The sequence below is a fragment of the Canis aureus genome, chromosome 3, assembly GCF_053574225.1.
Source record: "Canis aureus isolate CA01 chromosome 3, VMU_Caureus_v.1.0, whole genome shotgun sequence".
In the NCBI taxonomy this organism is placed as follows: Eukaryota; Metazoa; Chordata; class Mammalia; order Carnivora; family Canidae; genus Canis; species Canis aureus.
Window position 1 is genome coordinate 64,873,057 of NC_135613.1, and position 27,050 is coordinate 64,900,106.

The following is a 27,050-nucleotide window of genomic DNA, read 5'->3' on the forward strand; positions in this document are numbered from 1 at the left end:
GGAGATCTATTAAACAAGTCTCCAATGACAAGAACAACAAAACTTACTAAACTGAATAAGCATTTTTAATAACACACAAACCAACCTGGAAAGATTTTATGTAGTACCTTGTCAATAAGATATCTAACTTATAAATATTTATAGGTATTAATTAAAATACAATTTTTTAAAATGATTTTATTTATTTATTTAGAGAGAGCGAGTGTGTGAACAGAGGGAGGGCAGAAAGAGAGAATCTCAAGCATTCTCCCTGCTGAGGGGAGAGCCCAATTCAGGGCTCAATCCCACAACCTTGAGATCAGGACCTCAGCAGAAATTGAGAGTTGGATGCTTAACTGACTGAGCCACCAAGGCACCCCAAATTGTGAATGTCTTTGAAAATTATTTGAAAAGGAAGGAATGAGTCAAGAAAGGGGAAAAAAGGTGAGACTATGAAATAGGATATGGTACCGAGTTAGATAGCAAGCATTTGGAACCATTTCAGCAGTTTAAACTGAGGAAAGAAATGGAGCCCCTGATTTTTTTTTTTTTTTAAGATTTATTTATTTTATATAGAGAGGGAGCAGGGATGGGAAGGGCCAAGCGAGAGGGAGGAGAGAAAGAATCCCAAGCAGATTCCCTGCTGAGTGCAGAGTCCCAACATGGGGCTAGATCTCACAACCTTGAGATCATGCTCTGAGCTGAAACCGAGAGACCAATGTTCAATTGACTGAGCCACCTAGGGACCCCAAATCCCTGTTGAATTTATGTTGGGTATTTATCTGTAGCTCTGAGGTGAAGGGTAAGAACTCCAGTTTTCATACTAGACTCTAAAGTTAAATGAGAGATATAACTAATACCAAGAAGGCTGACATCCTTCTAAGGATGCCAAAAGGAATGCCTTGGCATTCCAAGGCCATGACCTATGTAAAAGGTTGACGTTGCTACCATGAGGAAATTCTAAAATTAGAAGATTCCAGAAGTAGCATTATTATTCAAGCCTGTTTCTTTATTGGGGAAGAACCAATGAGGGATGAATTCATCAATTCTTTGTATGAGTAATGAAGATGCAACTATGTAAGGAAATTCACACAAGATTGGCATTAATTTTGTATTCTAGCCAGAGATCTACCTCTAAATTGCTACGGGAACTTGGGAATGTCATTTAACTTATGTAAATCTCAATTTCCTTATTTCTAAACACTTTATTGAAGTATGCATTTAATGCCAATTATTCTAATCAAAAGTAAACAAGTATCAATAATCTCTAGAGTAAACTTAAAATTAGATCAGTATCATAGAAATGCACTGTTTGGGTCATAAGATTTAAACCTAAAGAGCTTCCTATATGTGTTTGCATTCCAAAATCATCATGCATGTTCTGATAAGCTTACTATACAGGCTTTTTATTACCTGATCTGAGAAAGTGTGTGGTCTAACTTCTTCCACAGAGATGACATAATTGCTGGGACATCATTTGACGTTTCTAGATCATAAGAGGAAAAGTTTCTTAATAAATACTGTTGAAGAAAATGCATCATTGAATTCGGACACAAAATCAACGAGGAAAATAAACTTTTCTCTCAGATGTTGACATATGTAAGAAACTAGGAAATAAGCCTATTGTGTAAAATGACCTGCAAAAAATATAAATGAGACGGTCTTCTTAAGCCAGTGAGTATCAGATATAATATGAGGGGAAATGGACATCTATAAAGGATCTGAAACTTTTATAGATCAATTTTCTATCTTCTTTGTGTTAAAGAAAGACAAACTGTTTTATTTTTTAAAAAAAGGTTTTTAAAGATGCAATTCCTGAAATCGAGTCACAAGCTCCACTAACTGAATCAGGCCCCCTAACAAAAGACAAACTATTTTAAATCTATTTTATTTGAGATCATAGGACATTTGAAAGTTAATTAAAATAATCTGGCTTATAACATCATAAAGGTTATGCAAACTTCTCTGAGACTACATGGAAATTATTTTTCTACAACCACTATTTTTATGTCCAAATCAGTGCAATTGCTCAGCAATCCCTTAACAGAAGCCCTACCAGTTATTAAAATTACAGGTAAAATACCCGAGGACTCAAATTTTTTTTAGAATGTGCTCTACAAGCCCAGAGTGATGGGACACTTCTAGGATATTTAAAATCTTTACCATATACTTAATAAAAAACCCTCAAACCAGAGAAAGCTACCCAACATCAAGATGGGATTAAACCTTTATATTGCAATAGCATATTGTTTCTGAAGTTATTTACACTCTAAATATTCCTGCAAGAATATTTAGGCCTAGTACTTTCTATGGTTTCTAGTGCTGTGATCTTGGAGGTTATTTGGCTTCTCTAATTCTCAGTTTTCTGATAGAATATTAGAGAATGAAGGAAACAATTTTAATTCCCCCTCTAAAATATTAACTTAGGCAAGTATTACTTTATATTCTAGTTAATATAAACCAGAATTTTATGACTGGTTCCTGTGTTGAGATTTAGACTACCAAGAACTTAAAATATTGGCTTGAAATTCTAGAATACATGGTAATGCCTATTTATCAGTTTAGACCTAGTTTATACCTAGAGTATGAATTATTTTTTAAGAAAATTATTTTGTTATATTCACTAGCATTCAGATTTTTGCCATTTATCAATATAAATGTAAAGTAATTAGATATGCTGAGATATGTTTTACTGGGAAATAAGAGACAAGTGTTCTTTTGGCTTTTAAGAGGCATCTTTACAAATTATTTCTAATTAAAACAATTGGATAAATGCTGTATAAAACAGAAAAGAATCCCTGACCCTGAATTCTTACCTTTTGCTTTCATAGCTACATATTCATTCAAAATTGTTGTCAAGTTTTTTCCAAACAAGGACTGAAAAGAAAAAGATCAAGCATTACAAAAATTGTGCAAAACTACCAATAATTTCCCACCGTGAAATATTTCACTATAGAAAGTTATAAAAGATCTGGATTTTCTGATGAAGAACAGGTCATCAAAAATGAAAAGTCACTTAAGTTAGGGGTTGCACCAAATCTCTAAGTCAAGAATCTTGCCTGTTTGAATAAGACACTGTGACTATGTTTCTCTAGCTAAAATAGTCCAAAGGCAGAAAAGCAGTTTTCAGCTGTGAGGTAGGGATCCAGTCACCTAATTTTGTTTGTTTGTTTGTTTAGTTTTAGTCACCCAACTCTATGAAAACAGTAAGGACCCATTCCTAATTTGCCTTTTCTATCCTGAAAGCCATGTGAACTTGCCAAAAAACAAAGTGAAAAAACACTGTACATAAGAGAGAGCCTTCTCAAGGATCAGCACTGTCCTATTTTCACTCCCAACCTCTCACACGTTCATTACTGAAGTGCAGGTTTTTATTACCTCAAGATTGAGGTCATTAACAGAACAAGGAGGATGGGTTTTTAGAACAGACAGTTCTGGCTTCAAGTTCAAAACTATTATATGTGTGACATATCTAGAATTTGGAAGGCTTACTTTCATATGTAAAAGTGGACTTAATCTCAATTCATAGTCATTTGTTGTGAAGATTGAGTAAAGATACGTGAAACATGTCTAAGACAACATCTAACATAGGACAGGTGATCAGTGGCCCTTTCTGTCCCGAAGATTTCTACTTTGCTCTTCAGTCTTTACTAAGTCTGAGAAATTTGGGGATTTGCTTAATACTACCTTGGTCATCATACCATGCTTTATTTCTAGTAGCTAATAATTAATGATGGCTAGTATTGCATCCCCCAAAATTCATGTCAGGACACAATGAGAAAGTGGCCATCTATTAAGCCAGGAAGAATGCTGTTACCAGGAACTGAATCAGGGTAATTGATCTTGGACTTCCCAGCCTCCAGAACTGAGAGAAGATACGGGGGGCTGAGCGTGCATGTAGCTACTGGGGTACCACCACGGCTGGGCTCTCACAGCAGAAAGAGCCACACAATCACACAGACATGCTAATCCACATATACAAACATACCTATGTCTCTGTATAGATTTGTACCAATACTAAATATGGCTTCAGAGTGGTATCTCCGGCTATAAGCCACTGCCACAGGTTTCATTCTCATGCTTATTTGTGTCTTCTTTCTCCCAGAGAAACCTGGCTCCCATTATCTACAATACCTTTTACTTATTTGTTGAGAATGGCTAATTTAGAAGAACTGAGAAATTTAAGATTCATTTATGCTGTTCAGTTTTTGACCATCACAGATAAACATCAGTGTGCAGGTTTTTGTGTGAACATGTTTTTCAATTCACTTGGGTAAATATCTGGGTGTATGAGTACTGGGTCACATGGGGAATGAAGGTTTAATTTTATAAACAATTGTCAATCTGTTTTTTCAAAGTGGTTGTATGATTTTACATTCTCATCAGCAATGAATGTGAGTTCCTGCTGCTTTGCATTCTTACTGCTAAGGTTCTGACAGTTTTAAATTGTTTACATTAGTTAATCTAATAGGTATATATTGGTATCTCCTTAGAGTATTAATTTACATTTTTCCAATGACTAATGATTTTAAGCATTTTTTTCATAAGGTTATTGCTGTCTTCAGATCCTTGCCTATTAAAAAAAATTCAATAGTTTTTTTACAAGGTACTCTGAGTACAAATCCTTTATCACATATGTGATAATATAAACATTTTCTTCCAGCCTATGGCTTGTAATTCTTTGAAGTCTACTGCAGAGCAAAATTTTTAATTGCTACAAAGTTTACCAATTTTTCCTTTTATTGTCAGTGCTTTTGGTATCACATCTAAAACTCATCATCAAACCCAAGCTTACACAAATTTTGTGTATTCTCTTAAAAAGTCTTATAGTTCTGCATTGCACATTTGGTCTATTATATATTTTGGTTAGTCTCCGTACGAGGTATGTGTAGAGGATTTTTTTTAAATTTGGAAGTCTAATTCTTCTATCTCCATTTGTTGATAAAATTACCCTTTCTCCACTGAACTGCCTTTTCACTTTTGTCAAAATCAGTTTTGTGTGGGTCTTGTGTGGGTCTGCACTGGGCTCTATTCTGTTCCAGTGATCTAAGTGTCTACGTTCCCCTAATGCCACTCAATCTTGATTACTAGAGGTTGTAAGTCTTACAATCAAGTAATGTGAGTCTTCCAACATACCCTTTTTTGGAACTATTTGGGCTATCCTAGTTCCTTTGCTTCTCCATATAAAATTTAGAGTTCACCTTGTTGCTATCTACAAAAATGCTTATGGGGACTTTGACTGTAATGGATATATAGATCCAAAATGGGGAGAAATGACAACTTAAATGAATGTAGTATGTTTGATATTCTCCACGTGTAGGTTTTATAGATTTGTAGGTTTTTTTCAGGTTTCCTCCACAGATAAGCATGTTGTCTACAACAGCTGAAATGAATCTAGGGAGACATGTTCAAAATAAACTAGCAAAATAATATATCAAATAACATGACCCCTAACTATGTCCATTATATTCCAGATGATAATCTGTTGGTCTACTGATATTCTAAAAAGAGGTGACAGGATAACAAAACACCTGTTTTACATTTCTCTGAAGTAAGCAACCAGATATAGGAAAAAATGGATTGCTGTAAGATACTACAGAACAGGTGGCTTAATAATAGACATTTCTTACTCTGAAGGCTGGGGAGTCCCAGATCATGGTACTAGCCGATTTAGTTCCTGGTGAGGGCCAACTTCCTGGCTTCTAGACATTTCCATTCTTGCTGTTTGCTCACATGGCATCTCCTCTGTGCCTCTTCAAGGAGAAAACTCTCTCTCTTCCACTTCTTGTAAAGGCAATAATCATATCACAAGGAGCCCAACCTCATGACCTAATCTAAACCTAATTAATTCCCAAGTCTCTGCCTATAAATACCATCACACTGGTGGTCAGGGTTTCAACATGAATTTTGGAGGGATGCAAATATTTAGTTCATAGCAGGCAGAAAACAAGTGAGCCCTAAAACAAGCAGCAGTGAAACTAATTAGAAATCACTGTCATTTTGAAACTGATTCTTAGAAGCAAAGTTGCCAGCTTGGGCATAAATGTGTGAAAAGAAGAGCTGGTCGTTTTTAGGTCTTTCCAGTCATGCATGGATATTATCAAATCTCTACCAATTTTGATGCTGCTAATGAGCGGATGTTAAGACTGCTGTTGATGGTCTCTCATGTTGGTCAATGAGGAACTACTTCCCATAAGGAACAAGTCACTCACCAGTAAGCAGGCTGGGATAAAACCTTCATCTGTACAGTGTTCTGCATATTCTTTTAAATTTGAACTTTCCAAAATAAAAGTCTGGCAGGTAGAAGTGAGGTTTTCCTGTTGTAAATAACCTAAATGAAAAACAGAAGGTTAGGTAATTTCAGTAACTTCTGTACTTTCTCCAAAATGCTGTAGAAATGCAGTTTCCTGTCATATATGGAACCTCAGGTACAACATGCTGTACTTCTGCAGCCTTGCCCACAACCACTGGTTTATGCTGCAGTACAAAGTAGTCTCAGAATAGATGGTGGTTTGATGGAAGATACTCTAGCTAAACTAGAAACAAATTGATTGGGATCCCTGGGTGGCGCAGCGGTTTGGCGCCTGCCTTTGGCCCAGGGCGCAATCCTGGAGACCCGGGATCGAATCCCACATCGGGCTCCCGGTGCATGGAGCCTGCTTCTCCCTCTGTCTCTGCCTCTCTCTCTCTATGTGACTATCATAAATAAATAAAATTTAAAAAAAAAAAAAAAAAAAAAAAAACACAAATTGATGAAGTACAATGAATGCACAGTAATGCTCACAAAGGAATAAGTATTGACACATAACTGGAGAATGAATAAAGAAATGACAAATGTTTTTCTAATCCATATCCTCCATACTGACCAGGCTGGCAGATGGTACAAAGTAACTTAATGGATTATAAAAAACCCACATTCTCCCAATGTTGCTATTTACTTGTACATTTCACTTAATTGCTTAACAGTTTAACAGAAAAATGAACAGAAGACCTGCTTTAAAGGAAAGAAGGGTTCTCCTTTGATTTTTAAATTTATGTCATTTGGGAATCAAGACACTTTCACTGACAGCTGTAGCATTTACATCTAATGGACACTTAGGGAGCAATTTTACTGATCAGTGCTTGGTACCTGCATACACCTGAATTCTCCATCTGTCTCAAGTAGCAACTTATCCTTCTTCTGTTCCTTAGTGTTATTGGGGATTACCTAAACACACCACTAAAAACAGCAGGATCGTATAGAAAGTACATTGGATGGGATTTTGGGAGACCAGGTTCTTCTATTCGGTTAAATCTGCATTGTGAATTGGGGGGAGGGGGGCAGGAATCACATATCATCTGGGACTCAGTGCTTCATCTGTAAGGCACCACACTTGCCTTGACAATGGATCAAATATGGTGAAATTACTTTCTTGTGTAAAGTCCTTCAATCATTTCCCATAGTACTCAGTTTAAACTTCTAAATTCTGAGCAGCTTCAGCTGGAATGACAATATAAGGACCTCCAAAAATCCTCTCCTTATAAAAGCAACGAGAACACTAGCACAAATTATTAAAAACAAAAAAACCTTTTTCAGGGCTCTGAAAATCAAAGTTTTGGGAGTATTTAAGAAAAAAAGAAGAATATCCATAATAATGAAAAGTGTGGCATTTTAACTTGCTCTACTCTCATGCTCATCTCCCCAGCTGAGTGGTATACTTGTTTTAAATGTGATTACAGGCTGTTGATTTTCATACAGCCTAGCAGCGAATGGAGGGGTCAGAGAGGGCTCGATTTTGATTTGTGTGAAAATTTCCTGGAAACCTCCACTTGTATGGCTTGACTTTGAATTGAATCAAAATTCACCCAGTGCACAGAACCTGTTCCTTTAAGATGTCTGCTTAAAACTATCAGCAGGCAGGCAAGATGGTGGAGGAGTAGGGCCTCAACTCACCTGGCCCCACCAACTTACCCAGATAACTTTCAAACCATCCTGAAAACCTACAAATTTGACCTGAGATTTAAAGAGAGAGAACAGCTGGAACACTACAGAGAGAAGGGTTTTCACTTCTAACAAGAATCATCTAGGGTGAAATTTACTTAGGCCGTGGTTGATATTCTTGACACAGCCCACTCATACACTACTCTGCACTGAGCAAAATGACTAGAAAGGACTCACCACAAAAGAATGAATCAGAAATACTACTCTCTACCAGAGTTACAGAATTTGGATTGCAATTCAATGTCAGAAAGCCAATTCAGAAGCACAATTATAAATCTACTGGTGCTTCTGGAAAAAAGCATAAAGGATTCAAGAGACTTCATGACTGCAGAATTTAGATCTAATCAGGCCAAAATTAAAAATCAATTAAATGAGATGCAATCCAAACTGGAGGTCCCAACAACGAGGGCTAATGACGTAGAAGAAAGAGTGAGTGACACAGAAGACAAGGTGATGGCAAGGAAGGAAACTGAGGAAAAAAGCGAAAAAGACAACGACGAGGAAAGGTTAAGGGAAATAAATGATAGCCTCAGAAGGAAAAATCTACGTTTAATTGGGGTTCCAGAGGGCGCCGAAAGGGACAGAGGACCAGAAAACATATTTGAACACATCATAGCTGAGAACTTCCCTAATTTGGGGAGGGAAACAGGCATTCAGATCCAGGAGATAGATACCCCCCCCCAATCAATAAAAATCATTAAACACCTCAACATTTAATAGTGAAACTTGCAAATTCCAAAGATAAATAGAAAATCCTTAAAGCAGCAAGAGACAAGAGATCCCTAACTTCTATGGGGAGAACTATTAGATTAACAGCAGACCTCTCCACAGAGACCTGGCAGGCCAGAAAGGGCTGGCAGGATATATTCAGGGTCCTAAATGAGAAGAACATGCAGCCAAGAATACTTTATCCAGCAAGGCTCTCATTCAAAATAGAAGGAAAGATAAAGAGCTTTCAAGATAGGCAGAAACTGAAAGAATATGTGACCACCAAACCAGCTCTGCAAGAAATATTAAGGGGGATCCTGTAAAAGAGGAAGCCCAAAGAAATAATCAAGAACAGGGACTGAATAGGTATTATGATGACACTAAATTCTTATCTTTCAACAGTAACTCTGAACTTGAGTGGGCTAAATGATCCCATGAAAGACGCAGAGTTTTGGACTGGATAAAAAAGCAAGATCCATCTATGCTGTCTACAAGAGACTCATTTTAGACCTAAGGACACTTACAGCCTGAAAATGAAGGTTGGAGAACCATTTACCATTCAAATGGTCCTCAAAAGAAAGTTGGGGTAGCAATCCTTATATCAGATAAATTAAAGCTCATCCCAAAGAATGTAGAGTAAGAGATGAAGAGGGACACTATATCATACTTGAAGGGTACACCCAACATGAAAACCTAACAATCATGAATATTTATGCCCCTAATGTGGGAGGTGCCAAGCATATCAATCAGTTAATAACCAAAATAAAGACATACTTTTTTTTTTTAAATAAAGACATACTTAGATAATAATACACTAATAATAGGAGACTTTGACACGGCACTCTCTGCAAATGACAGATCTTCTAAGCACAACATCACCAAAGAAACAAGAGCTTTAAATGATACACTGGACCAGATGGATTTCACAGATATATAGAACACAGATATATAGAACTTGACATCCGAACGCAACTGAATACACATTCTTTTCAAGTGCACATGGAACTTTCTCCAGAATAGACCACATTCATATTGCGAATAGTCACAAATCAGGTCTCAACTGATACCAAAAGACTGGGATTGTCCCCTATATATGTTCAGACCATAATGCTTTGAAACTTGAACTCAATCACAAGAAGAAATTTGGAAGAAACTAAAACACATAGAGGTTAAAGAGCATCGTGCTAAAAGATGAAAGGCTCAACCAGGAAATTAGAGAAGAATTAAAAACATTCATGGAAAAAAAAAAAAGATTCATGGAAACTAATGAAAATGAAGATACAACTGTTCAAAAATCTTTGGGATACAGCAAAAGCAGTCCTAAGAGGGAAATACATTGCAATACAAGCTTCTCTTAAAAATTTGGAAAAAAACCCTCAAATACACAAGCTAACCTTGCACCTACAGGAATTGGAGAAAGAACAGTAAATAAAACCTACACCAAGCAAAAGAGAGTTAATAAAGATTCGAGCAGAACTCAATGAAATAGAGACCAGAAGAACTGTAGAACAGATCAACAAAACCAGGAGTCAGTTCCTTAAAAGAATTAATAAAGTAGATAAACCCTTAGCCAGCCTTATTAAAAACAAAAAAGATTCTAATTAATAAAATCACAAATGGAAAAGGAGAGATCACAACCAATACTAAGGAAATACAAATGATTTTAAAAACGTATTATGAGCAGCTATACGCCACTAAATTAGGCAATCTAGAAGAAATGGACGCATTTCTGGAAAACTGCAAACTACCAAAACTGGAACAGGAAGAAATAGAAAACCTGAACAGGCCAATAACCAGGGAGGAAATTGAAGTAGTCACCAAAAACTGCCCAAGACAAAAAAGTCCAGTCCAAATGGTTTCCAAGGGGAATTCTATCAAACTCTTAAGGAAGAAACAATGCTTATTGTACTAAAGCTGTTCCGAAAGATAAAGGGACAGAATACTCCCAAACTTGTTTTATAGGCCACATCACCTTAATTCCAAAACCAAAGACCCCACCAAAAAAGAGAATTATAGACCAATATCCCTGATGAACACAGATGCAAAAATTCTCAATGAGATACTAGCCAATAGGATCCAACAGGACATTAAGATTATTCACCATGACCAAGTGGGATTTATCCCTGGGATGCAAGGCTGGTTCAACACTCATAAAACAATCAACAAGAGAAAAAACAAGAACCATATTATCCTCTCAACAGATGCAGAGAAAGCATTTGACAGAATACAGCATCCATTCCTGATCAAAACTTCAGAGTGTAGGGATAGAGGGAACATTCCTCAGCATCTTAAAAGCCATCTACAATAAGCCCACAGCAAATATTCTCAATGGGGAAACACTGGGAGCCTTTCCCCTAAGATCAAGAACAACACAGGGATGTCTGCTCTCACCACTGCTATTTAACATAGTACTAGGAGTCCTACCCTCAGCAATCAGGCAACAAAAAGACATAAAAGGCATTCAAATTGGCAAAGAAGATGTCAAACTCTCCCTCTTTGCAGATGACATGATACTGCACCTAGAAAACCCAAAAGACTCCACCCCAAGATTGCTAGAACTCATACAGCAATTCAGCAGTGTGGCAGGATACAAAATCAATGCCCAGAAATCAGTGGCATTTCTATACATTAACAATGAGACTGAAGAAAGAAATTAAGGAGTCAATCCCATTTACAATTGCTCCCAAAAGCATAAGATACCTAGGAATAAACCTAACCAAAGAGGTAAAGGATCTATACCTTAAAAACTACAGAACACTTCTGAAAGAAATTGAGGAAGACACAAAGAGATGGAAAAATATTCCATGTTCATGGATTGAAGAATTAATATTTTGAAAATGTCAATGCTACCCAGGGCAATTTACACATTCAATGCGATCCCTATGAAAATACCATGGACTTTCTTCAGAGAGTTGGAACAAATCATCTTAAGATTTGTGTGGAATCAGAAAAGACCCTGAATAGCCAGGGGAATACTAAAAAAGAAAACCAGAGCAGAGGGCATCACAATGGTGGATTTCAAGCTGTACAACTGTGATCATCAAGACAGTATGGTATGGCACAAAAACAGACAGATAAATGGAACAGAATAGAAAACCCAGAAATGTGCCCTCAACTAATATGGGCAACTAATATTCAACAAAGCAGGAAAGACTATCCACTGGAAAAAGGACAGTCTATTTAATAAATGGTGCTGGGAAAATTGGACATCCACATGCAGAAGAATGAAACGACCATTCTCTTACACCATGTACAACGATAAACTCAAAATGGATGAAAGATCTAAATGTGAGACCAAAAAAAAAAAAAAAAAGTGAGACAAGAATGCATCAAAATCCTAGAGAACACAGGCAATACCCTTTTTGAACTTGGCCACAGTAACTTCTTGCAAGATACATCTATGTAGGCAAGGGAAACAAAAGCAAAAATGAACTATTGGGACTTCATCAAGATTAAAAGCTTCTGCACAGCAAAAGAAACAGTCAACAAAACTAAAAGACAACCTACAGAATGGAAGTAGATATTTGCAAATGACCTTTCAAATAAAGGGCTAGTATTCAAGATCTATAAAGTACTTATGAAACTCAACAGCAAAGAAACAAACTATCCAATCATGAAATGGGCAAAAGACATGAACAGAAATTTCACCAAAGAAGACATATACATGGCCAACAAGCCCGAGAAAATGCTCCGCATCACTTGCCATCAGGGAAATCCAACTCAAAACCGCAACAAGATACCACCTCACACCAGTGAGAATGGTGAAAATTAACAAGACGGGAAACAACAAATGTTGGGAGGATGTGAAGAAAGGGGAACCCTCTTGCATTCTTGGTGGGAATGTGAACTGGTGCAGCCACTCTGGAAAACTGTGGAGGTTCCTCAAAGAGTTAAAAATAGAGCTACCCTACCACCCAGTAATTGAACTGCTGGGGATTTATCCCAAAGATACAGATGCAGTGAAAGACCGAGACACCTGCACCCCAATCTTTATAGCAGGAATGTCCACAATAGCCAAAACTGTGGAAGGATCCTCAGTGTCCATTGAAAAATGGGTAAAGAAGACGTGGTCTATATATACAATGGAGTATTACTCAGGCATTAGAAACAACGAATACCCACCATTTGCTTCAACGTGGATGGAACTGGAGGATATTATGCTGAGTGAAGTCAATCCAAGAAGGACAAACATTATATGGTCTCATTCATACGGGGAATATAAAAAAATAGTGAAAGGGATTAAAGGGGAAAGGAGAGAAAATGAGTGGGAAATATCAGAGAATGTGACAGAACACAAGAGACTCCTAACTCTGGGAAACAAACAAGGGGTAGTGGAAGGGGAGGTGTGTGGAGGATGGGGTGACTTGGTGACGGGCACTGAGGGAGGGCACCTGACAGGATGAGCACTGGGTATTATACTATATGTTGACAATTTGAAGTCCAATAAAAAAAATATAGAAAAACAAAAAAAAACCCCAAAAAACTATCAGCAGGAATTGCTTAATACTACAGTTGCCTCTGATGAAGAATGTGACAAACAAGCTAAAGAAGATAAAATACAGAGACAAAAGCTGGGGTAGGAGCAGTCCATAGCAGGCTCTGAAATGCTAGGATATATTTCTGGGATTTTAGAAGGACTTGTGCAAGTGTAGGGCAGCACACACACTCAGAAGTGATCTGATAAGGCCCTAAGCCCTCACCTCTGGTTTACCAGTAAGGCTCTGAGTTAAGTGGGAAGTAAAGGCTAAGGCAGAGTTGCCAACTGCTTAGCTGAATGTTGAAGCATGCCGCAACATACACACAATCCCTTGGCAAACAATTAGAGACTTACAGACTCCAAGCATTAAAAAAAGAAAATAAATTAACGTTCAGTCATAGGATATAAACTAAAAAAAAAAAAGTCAAAAAGACTTTACATAAAGTCAAAAAGACTTTACAGAATTAGTTCCAGAACTGCTGAAACAACAAGAAAGAGCCGTAACAAATATGAGGGAGGCAGGAGAATCTGATTATGAGTTGTCATGTTATATTATTTAAAATGTCCTATTTTCAACAAAAATTTATGAGAAATGCAGAGAAATATGAAGTATGTCCCATATACAAAGGGAAATAAAAGCGGCCAATAAGAAATCATTCCCAAGGAAGCCAAGACACTAGACTTAAAACTTTAAAAAAATAGCTATTTTATTTTTTATAAAATTTATTTGAAAGCAAGTGTGTGAGAGAGTGTGTGAATGAGGGAGGAGGGGCAGAAGGACAGAGAAAGAGAAACTTTAGCAGACTCTACACTGAATGCAGAGCCTGATGCAGGGCTTGATCTCAAGAGCCAAAACCAAGAGTTGGATGTTTAACTGATTGTGTCACCTGGGTGTCCCAAAAATCAGCTATTTTAAAGAAGTTCAGAGAAGAAAACTAATCCTAAGTATCTAAAAAAAAAAAAAAAAAAAAAAAAAATTATGAGAGCAATGTTTCATTGAAATAAGAAATAAGAAATTATACAAAAAAAAAAAAAAAAAAAAAGGCAGAAATTCCAGAGTTGAAAAGTATAGTAACTGGGTTCCTAGATGGCTCAGTTGGTTAAGCGGCTGCCTTTGGCTTGGGTCACGATCCCAGGATCCTGGATCGAGTGCCGAGTCAGGCTCCCTGCTCAGAGGGAAGTCTGCTTCTCTTTCTGTGCTTCCCCTCTGCTTGTGATCTCTCTCTCTCAAAAATAAAAACAAACAGAAAAATATAATAACTAAAATGAAAAAGTCTCTAGAGGGCAGCTCGAGCAGATGTGACGAGGCAGATGAAGGAATTAGTGAACCTGACAGAGATCAAATGACATTATCCAACATAAGGAACAAAACCAAAAAGTATCAGAAAAAGTTAAGTCTTCGAGACCTGTGAGACACCACATTTGTGCCAATATAAACATAATTGAAGTCTTAGAAGGAGAAGAGAGAAAGAAAATGCTGAGGGAATATTTGAAGAAATGATGCACAAATATTAAACATCAAAATTTTAGAAAACACAATCTATTATTTATCCAGGGAACTCTATAAACTGCAAGTAGATAAACTGAAACAGATCCATATCTAGATACCTCATAATCAAACTATCAAAAGACAGAAATCTGGAAAGCAGAGAGAAACAGCTCATCACATACAAGGGACATTCACTAAGATTAATAGCTTTTTTCTCATTAGAAACCATGGAGGCCACAGGCAGGGAGGTGATGACACAAAGCGCTAAAAACAACAAATAAGGTCAAGCAAGACCAGCAAAACCCCTTCAAAATGGAGACATTAAGCTAGTCTTAGATTAAAAATAAAAAACAAAGCCCAGAGAAATTGCTATCATACTTGCCCTTTAAGAAACATTAAAGAGAGTCCTTTAGGCTAAAATGAAAGGCCACTAGACAGTGAAACAAATCTATGTTAAAAAAAAATAAAAGAACACTACTAAAGACAACTGTACTATAAAACAGTATAAATATAAAACAGTATAAATTAAAAAACAGTATAAATATAAAACAGTATAAATTAGTTTTTGTTTGTAACTCTCCTCTGCTTTAAGTAACAACTGTATACAGTAGTAAGTATAAATCTGGGTTGGTGACCATATAATTTTAAAGATTTAATTTATATGATCTTAAAAGCAAAATGAAGGGGGAAAACAATGGAGTTATACAGGAGTAAAATTTTTATGTACTATTGAAATTAAGTTGGTACTAATCCAAACAAGATTGTTTTAAAAGTTACTTCTAATTTCCAAGCAATCACTAAGAAAATAACTCAAAAATAAAAAATATAAAAGGAAACAACAATGGGTGATGCCTGGGTAGCTCAATTGGTTTTAGAGTCCAACTCCTGATTTCAGCTCAAGCCATGATCTCAGGAGCCTGGGACTGAGCCTGGCACAGGGCTCTGTGCTCAGCAGGGGGGCTGCTTGAGGATTCTCTCTCCCTCTGCCCCTCTCTCAACTGTGTGCTCTCTAAAATAAAAATTAAGGGGAATAAAGAGGAAACAACAATGGAATTAAAATGGTAAAAAAAAAAAAAAGGCAGAGAAGAGTAACAAGTAAAACATATATAGAATACAAATAACAGAATGGCAGGCAAAAATCCTCATCTTACCAGTAATTACATTAAGTGGTAATGGATTAAACAATCAAAAGATACAGACAGAATGAAAAATATGATCCAACTACATGCTCTTGACAGCAGACACATTTTACATTCAAAGACACAAACAGATTGAAAATAAAAGGATGGAAAAAGATATACCATTCATACAGTAACTAAGAGCTGGAGAGGCTATACCAGTAGCAGACAAATTAAGACAAATATTGTTAGTAGAGACAAAGATAATGATAAAATAATCAAAAAGATAACAATTACAAGCATATATGCATGTTACAGGCAAGGAAGGCCCCCAAAAACATGAAGCTGAAACTAACAAGTGGAACAAGAACTAAACAATTCAACAATAAAAGGTACAGACTTCAACATCCTACTTTTGCTAATGAATAGAGAGCTCAGTAACAGAAGGCTTGATCACTATAAATAAACTAGACCTAATCAACATCTATAATGTAGTCCACCCAACAATAGCAGAATATAAATTCTTCTCAAGTGCATGTGAACATCCTCCAGGATAAACCACACTTTAGGACATGAAAAGTCTCAATAAAATAAGACAAATTATAGAGAGAATGCACTCTGACCACAATAAACTGAAATTAGAAATCAGTAAGAAATTCACGAATATGTAGAAATTAAACGACACTCTCCTAAATAACCAAAGGGTCAAAGAAGAAAACAAAAGGAAAGTAGAAAATATTTTTATTATAAAGGGATTATAATAATAATTATAAAGGGATTACCAAGGGATACTATGAACAGTTGTATGCCAACAATTTAGCCCAGGTTAAACAAGTATTTAGAAAGACATTAACTAAACTGACTCAAGAAGAAACAAAATCGGAATCAATCAATTACAGACTGCAGTGTAGTAGACTGTTTTCATAAAGAAAGGCCTAAGATCAAATGGCCTCACTGGTGAATTCTATCAAATACTGAAAAAAGTTTCACTGACTCTTAAAAAAAATAAAGGAGAGAAGCTTGCCCATTTCATTTGGTAATTTGGTAATAATCTGATACTAACACCGAAGACATCACAAGAAAACTACACATCAATATCCCTTGTGAAAAAGCAGATGTAATAATTCTCAACAAAATAACTAGCAAACTAAGTCCAGTAACTTTTAAAAGTGGTTATACACCATGACCAAGTGCAATTGTGCCAGAAATGCAAGACTGGTTCAATAAAACAGAAACAAATCCGTGTAATACATTCTATTAACAGAAAAGTTGACCTCATACATTGTATTAATAGAATAAAGGTCAAAAGCATGTTATCATCTTAACAGATGTAGAAAAACAACTTGACAAAATCCAACACCTTTTCATAATAAAAATATTACGAATATAAGGGAATTTCTTCAACCTGATAAAGGCACTTAAGAAATTTCCACAGCTAACAGAATACTCAAAGGTTAAAGAATCAAAGCTTTGTCCCTAAGATCAGGGACAAGAGCATGCCTGCTCCTGCCATTTCTTTAACACTGTACTAGAAGTTCTAGTTTGGGCAACTGGGAAAGAAACTAAAGTAAAACGCATCCACATCAGAAAGAGAAAAAAAAAAAAAATCAAATGTCCTCATTTGCAGATGACATGCTGTCACATATAAAAAATGTTAAGGACTCCACATACACACAGAAAAATTATTAACGCCAATTAATGACTTCAGTAAGGCTTCAAGACACAAGATGAATAGACAAAAATCAGCTGCACTTCTATATACTTGCAATGAACAATCCAAGAAAGAAATAAAAACAATTTCATTTACAATAGCAACAAAAATACTTAGAAATAAGTTTAGCAAAAGAAGTGTATTATTATACTAAAAAACTACAAATATCACTGAGATAGACTAAATAGACGGATAAATCTCTCTTGTTCATGGATTAGAAGAGTTAATGTTTTTCAAAGTCAATACTCTTAGATTCAACACAGTCCCTATCAAAATCTTAGCTGCCTTTGTGTAGAAATTAATAAACTGATCCTAACATCCACAGGGAAATACAAGGGACCCAGAGTATTTAAAACAATCTTGAAAATGAAACAGTTGGTGGACTTACCCTTACCCACTCCAAAACATACTGTAAAGCAATAGTAATCAAGGTAATGTGGTACTAGCATAAGGATAGACTTAAAGATCAATGAGACAGAATTCACAACAGTCCAGACATTTATGGTCAACTGATTTTCAAAACCGGTGCCAAGTCAGCTTAATGGAGGAAATATTACTCTTTTCAACAACTGATGCTGGGAGAACTGGATACCCACATGCAAAACAATGAAGTTGGACCAAAAAAATGAAGTTACACCTCATACCAAATATAAAAATTAACTAAGATAGGATCATAGATGTAAATATAAGAGCAAAAACTTCAAAAGTCTTAGAACAGAACACAGGTATAAATCTTTTTGATGTAGGATTAGGTAACGGTTTCTTAGGATATCTAAAGAACCATCAACCAAAGAAAAATTAGACAAACTGAACTTCATCAAAATTAAAAACATTTGTGCTTTCAAGGATACTCTGAAGGAAATGAAAAGACAATGGGCAAAATGGAAGAAAATATCTGCAAGCTATCTATCTGATACTGAACTGGAATCCAGAATATATAAAGAACCACTAAGCACATGAGAAGAGGCTCAACTTCATTAGTGATTAGAGAAATATAAAATCAAAACCACAATGAAATATACCAACTCATACCCACTAGGATAGCCAGAATTAAGAAGGATAGTAGTGAGTACTGGCAAAGACTGATGAAACTGGAAATTCATTCATTGTTGGTAGGAATGTAAAATGGTACAAATATCACTAGATAATCACTTGGGAAATTCTCAGAAACATTAAACATGGAATTACCACATGATCAAGTGAATCCACTCTTAGGTATATATCTAAGAGAATTGAAACAGTATATCCAAACAAGACTTGTAAATGAATGTTCATAGTATTTTTTCTTAATAGTCAAAATGTGGAATATCTCCACAATGGAACATTATTCAGCCACGAAAGGTAACTACCTCAACTGGCAAATCTTGAAAACTAAAGTTCTAAAAGTCAGATACAAAAGGTCACAAATTATAGAATTCCATTTACTTGAAAAATCCAAATACAGAAATCCACAGAGACAAAGATAAATTAGTGGTTGTTAGAGGATGGGTGAGCGGGGCAAATGGGAGTAACTATTAACAGGGGTTTCTTCTGTGGATGATGGAAATGTTCTGGAATTAAGATAGTGATGTTTGTAAAACATTGTGAATATACTGAATGCCACTGGATTTTATATGTTGTGGTAGCTATGTGAATAATCACAATTCAATGAAAAAATGTAATCCTAAATTCTTAATATGTTACATGAAGCTCTACCTGTTTTGCATCCTGGTTTCTTCTTTCGCCCTTCTCTCATGCCATTCTCTCTCTCCCAGACTAACTGGTCTTTTAATTCCTCAAATTCACAAATGCTCTGATATCAAGACCACTGTATACTCCATTCCCGTTGCTTTGGGCAGCTTATTTTCTTAGCTTAATTCCAACTCATTCTTCAGGTCTAGGGTTAACTACTACTTCCTCAGAGACTCTCTTTTTTTAATCCTCTCAGTATGTGCATACTCCTTTTATCAGATAATAGATTCCCTTTTACCTACCTTTGTAGTAGACTTAGCTCAGTGTTAGTATAATACTCAAGTATTTACTAAAGCAATTATTTAGGTCTCTTCCATCTTTAAAATGATATGGTTCTATTCTTTTCACCTGGAACTGTAACTTTAGGCCCTCCAAGGCAAAAAATTAATGAGAGGGTCTCTGAAGCCATTATATATAAAGATTATAAAAACAAAGGGCAAAAAAATTGTCATCCCCAAACATTTTAGGAAATGCCCTAGGAACACCTGGGTGGCTCAGCAGTTGGGCAGCTACCTTTGGCTCAGGTCATGATCCCGGGATCGAGTCCTGAATTAGGCTCCAGCAAAGAGCCTGCTTCTCCCTCTGCCTATGTCTCTCTTTAATAAATAAATAAATCTTAAAAAAAAAAAAAAAAAAAAAGAGGAAATGGCCTAGCTGGGATCTGGAAATCAACTCACCACTTTCTACTTATAGTTGATGAATCAGTTTTCTAACAGCTTGCTAACTAATGCCTTAAGGAGAAAAGAAATACACAAAAACTGTGTTTTTGAGTAGGGGAAGACATTTAGAAACCACAAATCTTTTATTTCATATACTACTTCAGTATCTACATTACTGAAGGTGTGAAATGACCTCAAATGTGAAATTATATCAAAGGTAGATTGCTATTCCCCCCCCGCACTTTTTATTTTTCACAAATAACCCAATATAAACCCTTGTAATTCTATAGTCAGCTGAAATTATTTCTATGATGGTTTGCTTTTAGACAGTTACATTATTTAGAATAGATCAGCTCCTACGATTTGACAAATATAGACATTTAAAATGTGTAAGAACCATTGGAATCACTCTGGCATCGGGGCAGTTGGGAGCTTTTTACATGTTTAAAAATTAAAACTAAAGATGATTTCTTTTCATAAGAGTTTCAAAAGTACTAAGCACCCCAGATGTATTCCTAACCACTTGAGACTTCTAACAGGTGGTGGTGTAAAATCAAATTACTTAAAGTGGATTTGCTTTTCTGTAGATCAAAAATTCTCAAAAATAACATAGCCCTAAGGGGATGAAAACTGGTACAGGAGAGGCAAGGGAATAAAGAGAACATCACCGTTTTTATGCATAAATCATAGATGTACATACAATATATGAACAATATATTTGTGACATTAAAATATTATGTGGGAGATTAGGGGGGAAAAGTCTAAAAATATTCCTTAAGGGTGTAATAATGAAATAAAGTTGAGAAACTCCACCCTAGACAGAAGGTAGTGATAGAATTAACCTTTCTCAGAAAAATATGGTCATTTGTGCTAGCTACCCTAGGCAAGGAATTATCACAGATCAGATAGTTTGCGGTTTATCAGAAGACATTACACTTTAGTATACACTTGAGAAGAGGCTTTGTTAAAAAGACTAGATTACTTCTATAAAGTGTTTAAAAGTTACAACGTATCTTAAAATAGCAATATCTAAGATATTTATCCCCTGCTCTTAAAAACATACCTACTTTGGGCAATCTAGAGTTCCTATTTTGTTATTTATTTGTTTTTAAAGATTTAATTTATTTGAGACAGAGAGCACAAGAAGACAGGGAGTGCCAGGAGGAGAGGGAAAGGCAGGTTCCCGCTAAGCAGAGAATCCGTGTGCGGCTCCATCCCAGGACCCCGAGATCAAGACCTGAGCTGAAGGCAGACACTTAAACGACTGAGCCACCCAGGCATCCAGAGTTCCTATTTTAGATTAGACTTGATGCATTTTGTTTTACTTTTTAGAAAAATAAAGAGCTAAAGTTAATAAACCAATAGTGGAGACAAAATGAAATACTAAAAGGAATCCAAAAGAATGTAGGGAAAAAGGAGCAAGAAAGAAATGAGACAAATAGAAAACAAATAGCGAGATAGTAGATCCATTAAAAAATATTTTTTTTTAAATTAAGTAAGCCTCTACCCAATGAGGAGCTTGAATCCATGAACCCAAGATCAAGAGTCCCATGCTCTACAAATTGAGCCAATCAGGTGCCTAGAGATAGTACATTTAAACCTAATTTAGCAATCCTACATCTCAGTATTTACTCAAATGAAATCAAACATGTTACATAAAAACTTATAAGCAAGGCTGCTGTAAAATTTTATAAGTTTAAATAACTTCTATAAAACCCAAATATCCATCACTGGTAAATACATGAATAAAATATATACATACAATAAATACAGCAAAAAGACAGGTGGGTGGGATGGATTTATATGAAGCTTTCCTTAGAGTAGGGTATGTTAAAAATAGAACAAGTTCCTGAATAAATGGGCAAAAGAATAAATGCATGGATAAATGAACAAATGAATAAAAATCTATGATCAAGGAACTATCTTCCTTCACTGTTCTTTGGCATTTGAAGAAAAAGCAGTTTACAGGACGCACGTAAACTCTTGGACCTCGGTTTCTCCCATCGTATCATAGAGTAAGCAATTGCTACTTTTCTGGGCCCTTCAGAAGATTAAATAAGAGGTGAATAAAAGATTTAATATATTTGGTCCATAATCACAGAAAGCTAGAGTAATGTATAAAGCTCTGACGAAGGGGTGTGGGTAGCTAAATCCTGGAAAATCAGGTAGAATGGCTTATTATTTCTGCAGCCTGGTTTCTGGTAGCATTATCACTGGTATACCAGAGAAGGAAAAAGACTTTTTGGCATCCTCCACATGATCCATTTTCTCATGTGCAGATTGATTATGTGCTTATACTGACAACTGATGCATTTCCCCCAACTCTTATAACGTGAGTTATTAGACATGATCATAGGATTAAGTTTATACTGACAGTGTTCCTAGGGATTTTGCTAGTTCCTTTTGGTTTCTACTCAAACTTAAGAGATTAGATTTGGTATTGTGATTTCACCTTGTTTTAAATATTTACAGATCCTTAACTCTTAGGTACTTCTGACATTCCAATAAATTTAAACCTCAAGTAAAAACATTCCTTTGGGGTCTTTTATTTTGTTCTGATAGCAAATGCTATTAAAACAGTATGACTTAAACCTGATTTCTAAATGAGATATCCTCTAGCAATCGAAATATCTGATGTGGTTGTTATTAATCCATTGCAAAGTACACTTTACCCCAGGGAATGTTGCTCTAAGAGAAAATTAAAACCTAGCTACCCACATCAAAGCCCATGAAGTCATTAGGTGGCCCTTCAGTATATGAGCTTGATTCTCTCACTGGGCTGCAGGGCACTAGGAACCCTCCCAGAGTTACTCACAAGCACCTCCTGCAAGCAGATTTATCCAAGAATCACAAATTTAGACCTGAGATGGACCTTGGGCTTCCTCAATTTGCAGAGGAGGAAACTGAGCACGGAAGACATTACATGGTTTTTCCAGGATCTACAGGTGGTTACACGAAGAGTAAGAAAAAAACCCAAATCCCCACAGCATCCTGAAATCATATAGCCCAAGTGGTCCTGAAGGTGGACTGAATTATTCTAGACTAATGTGATTTGGATGGTGGAGTTATGATTTTAAAGACTTTTAAAAAATTTATTATTGAGACACAGAGAGAGAGAGAGAGGCAGAGACATAGCAGAGGGAGAAGCAGATTCCCTGCAAGGAGCCTGATGCAGGAGTTGATCCTGGGACCCCAGGATCACGCGCTAAGCCAAAGGCAGATGCTCAACCACTGAGCCATTCAGGTGCCCCAGTTTGTTCTTACACATTTCATTTATTCATTTCAGAGAGAAAGCGAGAGAAAGCATGATTGGTGGGAGGGGCAGAGTAGAAGGAGATGCAGACTTCCCGTTGAGCAGGGCGCCCAATTCAGGACCCCAGGATCACGACCTGAGCTGAAGGCAGAAGCTTAACAACTGCGCCACCCAGGCACCCCTCCATCAGATGACCATGATGACCACTATGTGACTAACAATAATAATAGGAGGAAGTTTTAGGTATAAATTATTCCAAATCTCAAATGTCACAATGAAAATACAAAATAGTGAGCAACAATGGCTTACTATAATACAAAAACTTACTCAATTACCATCAGTCATTATTTCCTTTTACTCCTAAATACATCTCTAACATAAAAGAACTATCCTTTATGTAAACTTACTGACAAAGCTGGACAAATAGGTAAGATAGCATGCCTGAGTTTCCCTTTTAAAAATATTGTCTTCGGCCTACTTTTCAGTGGAAGTTGTAATAAGTTAAATAGACTGAAGGAGAAATATAACTTGAAAAGAAAATGAAGATAAATCCAAATTTTAGGAACTGAGATACCAAGAGTCTGCCTTTTCTTCTTCCTATTTATGGAGAGAGAAAGCTAAAGAAAGAGGTGCCTGAGGAAGAAAGTAAGAGATACTAAATCCCCCTACCTGAAAATATCTACTTTACATATTCTAACAACTTTCCAGAAATTACTAATTTAATGATTATTTAAAAATGTAAGCAATTCTTGGGAAGACTTTACTTACAGTGCTTTATATTATTAGATCCACAAATAACAAAGTTTCTGTCTATAAACAAGTTACCTAAAAGGACCCAGAAGATACATACACAGTAACTGTAATACAAAGCAAAGGTAGTAAAACAAATAGGACTTTATGGGAGAATAGGGGATTGAGAAAGTATGCCCAGACTTGGGGAAAATTATATATGTTACAAAGAAGTGAATCTTGAAGGATGGTTGGGAAAATCCCAAAAAATCTCATGAAAAGCACACATGGAGAGCATGTTAGGGAAATGTGCCCAGTTTGGAGGAAGCACACGTATATGATGGAGAACAGGTGGAGATACAATTGAAAAGACAGAATGGGTAAGGATCCAAAAATGCTGTAAACTGCATCAATGACATATTTTTATGAAAACAAACAAACAAAAAAGAAACACAACCTGAATAAATAACAGATGACAGAGTAACAATCTGACTGAATGACAGGTATTCAGTAGGCAAAAAGAAATGTTATGATCACAGTTGTTCTATAAATATTTATACTGTCTTAGTAATATACAGTGAATCGGATCAGTGGCTCTGAACCTTTCAGGTGTGTCAATTCTGATTCTGCGTGCTTCCAAATCTCTTCCCCCCCCTCCCGTGCTGTGTGATAGGAAACCTGACCCCACACAGGCAGTGTTTCCTAGGCTCTATGTCAGCTGGCTTCTGGCTGTGTTCAAACAATGGGAAGCACTGGTGGGAGACCGGAGGGCAGTTGGAAGAAGCCATGTTGTTTTCCTCCCATTCCCTCTTTGCCTCAGTAGAATCTCCTCTGGGATTACTGCTCCCTCACCAGAAAAGTCTACCTTCCATCTTCCAGAGAGAGAATCCAGCCCCTGGACTGCTTCACATCTCCTAGTTTTCCTGATTATCAGAGTGGCTTCCTTCTGCTGCTATTCTCTGAGTTGGCTCACTTAAGCTGCTTTGTCGTCTTAGTTTTTCTATCACCAGTGTAACCAATTCCCTCATTAAATCCCCCCACGTTAAATACTCAGATTGGTTTCTGTTTTCCTGAATGGATTCTGACTCACACAGAAAGAACAAACCTATTTAGAAACTAAAAAAAAAAAAGTTCTGGATCTTTCACTTATAAAAATGCCCCACCTGACACAAATCTTTACAGTTTTGAGGGCTTCCAAGAACTTTCAGAGCCTATTTTATTAATCCCAGATCAAGAAAGCTGAGGACAAAAAGGTTTCAGTTTAGGAAGATGAGAAAGTTCTACTGGTAGATGATGATGATGGTTACAGATTGATGTGAATGTACTTAATGCCAAAGAACTGTACACTTAAAAATGGCTAAAATGTTGTATATATTTCTGTCATGTATATTTCAAAAAAAAAAAAATAAAGTAAACACGAGCAATGAGAAAACACTCTAAGGGTTTCACAGAAGTGATGTACAATGCTGTTGAAGCACTTAAGGAGAAATTAATAGTTATACTTGCTAGAAAAGGTTTCAGAGATTGTGGATTTTATTTGGAGAAACTTGCAAGTACTTTGGTATGCCTAGAGCATAGAGGAGACATTGAGAAGCAGCTAAGATCACGCAGGAGAGACAGACAGGATCAGCCCCACAGGGCTCCTCGAACGACATGCTGAGAAAACGGAACTGGTGTCCCATGGGTAATAAGCAACTCTCCTTTATTTTGGCAGGTACAATATTAACAAAAAGTCCAGCAGGACAACAGCTGGATGTAGCTGAAGAACAAGGGCTGGTTACATGCAGTGAGGTGCAGGTCAGCATGTTGAAGAATAAAAGGGAGGTGGAAAGTAAGAGTTCATTCTTTGATTTGTAAAAGGGTGGCACAGAGCATGACATAGAATGTGAGGTGAGATCTAAATATTTTGGGGTATGTGGGGGGAGGGACACATGTCTGAGGGCAAAAGAACCTTATTTTGTGAACTCTAAGGGGAACTTCTCTATTCTTAGCATTTGGCAGTGTCTAATACTAAGTACCCGAAATTTCTTTAACCTTATGAAAAAAAAAGGAGCCAACAAAAAGAGACGTGAAGATGGGCATGGGGTACCAAAAGAAGAATCACGACAAAACAGTTACAATTTTACGCCTCTCAGTTGTGGAATTACAGATCTCTGTGTGCTGATATGAGTTTCAAGATATATTAGAAGAGTAATGAGTGTGGGGAGATTTTCTTTTTTTTCTATCATGTATTCTTTTGCATAACTTGAAATTTTAATAAGTGCACAGTTTTTTTTCTACTTTTAGAATATGTGTAGTGTGAATGCTTCAGGCATTTTTTTTAAACAGTAAATATCAGTGGCATGATTATATGAGAAACAATGACAGAAGTCCCACAGAAGGCATAACCAGGGGCCCAGTAAATAGGATTGGTGGCAATTAAAATGGAATGTGAATGACAAAGATTTTTTAGGATAAGAAACAATGAATTTGGAAATTTTGGAATTTTTATCTATTAAAAAAGTAGGAGTCAAGCAGAGCAGCTGGTTTGTGGAGAATACAAGTGAGTTATTTCGGTTAGAAAATCAGATTGCTTTAAGACCAGTTGTTTTTAACAGGGAATGATTTTTCCCTCTAGGGAACAAACTGGCACTATCTGGAGACTTTGTTTTTTTTTTTTTTTTTTTTTTTTAAACTGTCATTAAGTGGGGGGTGGGTGGGAGTGGGGTCTTATTGGCATCTAATAGATAGATGCTAGGGATGCTGAACTTCTCACAATGCACAGGACAGCTCCCCATAATAATTACCTGGCCGCAAATGTCAACAGGGCCAGGGTGAGAAACCCTATTAAAGATTAGTTACTGAAACTGGAGTTGATTACCACCAAATCGCTAAAAGTCAAACTCTTAAGCAAACGATATGCCTAGAGGAAAAAATAAAGCACGCCAATATTCATCTCGAACACTGTGAGAGTCTACTCTAAATTAGTCTACTGTATGAATATAATCCTAATAAATATAATTACAAGACAGCCAGCTTTGTCTCAGAAATAAAGACAGAACTATTGATAATTCAGTTGTAATAAAGCAAAAGATGAACCCGCCATTAACAAAATATTAAATGAAGTCATTCGCTTCTCCAAAAAAAACGGGGGGTGGGGGGGCGCCGTGCAGCCTTTACCCTCTCGTTTCCTGCAAAATGTGCTCGCCAAAAGCCCTGAGCACAAAGGCCAGTTT

At 36.4% G+C, this 27,050-nt stretch overlaps 1 protein-coding gene and 1 long non-coding RNA gene across 7 annotated transcripts in view; one reads left to right on the forward strand and one right to left on the reverse strand.

Annotated features, from left to right (window-relative positions):
- NPAT (nuclear protein, coactivator of histone transcription) overlaps positions 1-27,050 on the reverse strand; it is a 64,005-nt gene that overhangs the window by 35,842 nt on the left and 1,113 nt on the right. For all 6 annotated transcript variants that reach the window (XR_013376771.1, XR_013376769.1, XR_013376770.1 and 3 more), the window contains exons 2-4: positions 6,192-6,310; positions 2,796-2,856; positions 1,393-1,465 (exon numbers count right to left, since the gene is read on the reverse strand). Coding sequence is in view for 3 of the 6 variants with exons in the window: in XM_077893340.1 (XP_077749466.1) it covers positions 1,393-1,465; positions 2,796-2,856; positions 6,192-6,310 (253 nt within the window). In the remaining 3 variants the exon portion in view is untranslated. The remainder of the gene's footprint in view (positions 1-1,392; positions 1,466-2,795; positions 2,857-6,191; positions 6,311-27,050) is intronic.
- LOC144311202 (uncharacterized) lies at positions 919-25,704 on the forward strand. Its single transcript, XR_013376774.1, has 3 exons — positions 919-1,056; positions 1,431-1,653; positions 25,550-25,704. It is a non-coding gene; the product is annotated as an uncharacterized LOC144311202 (long non-coding RNA).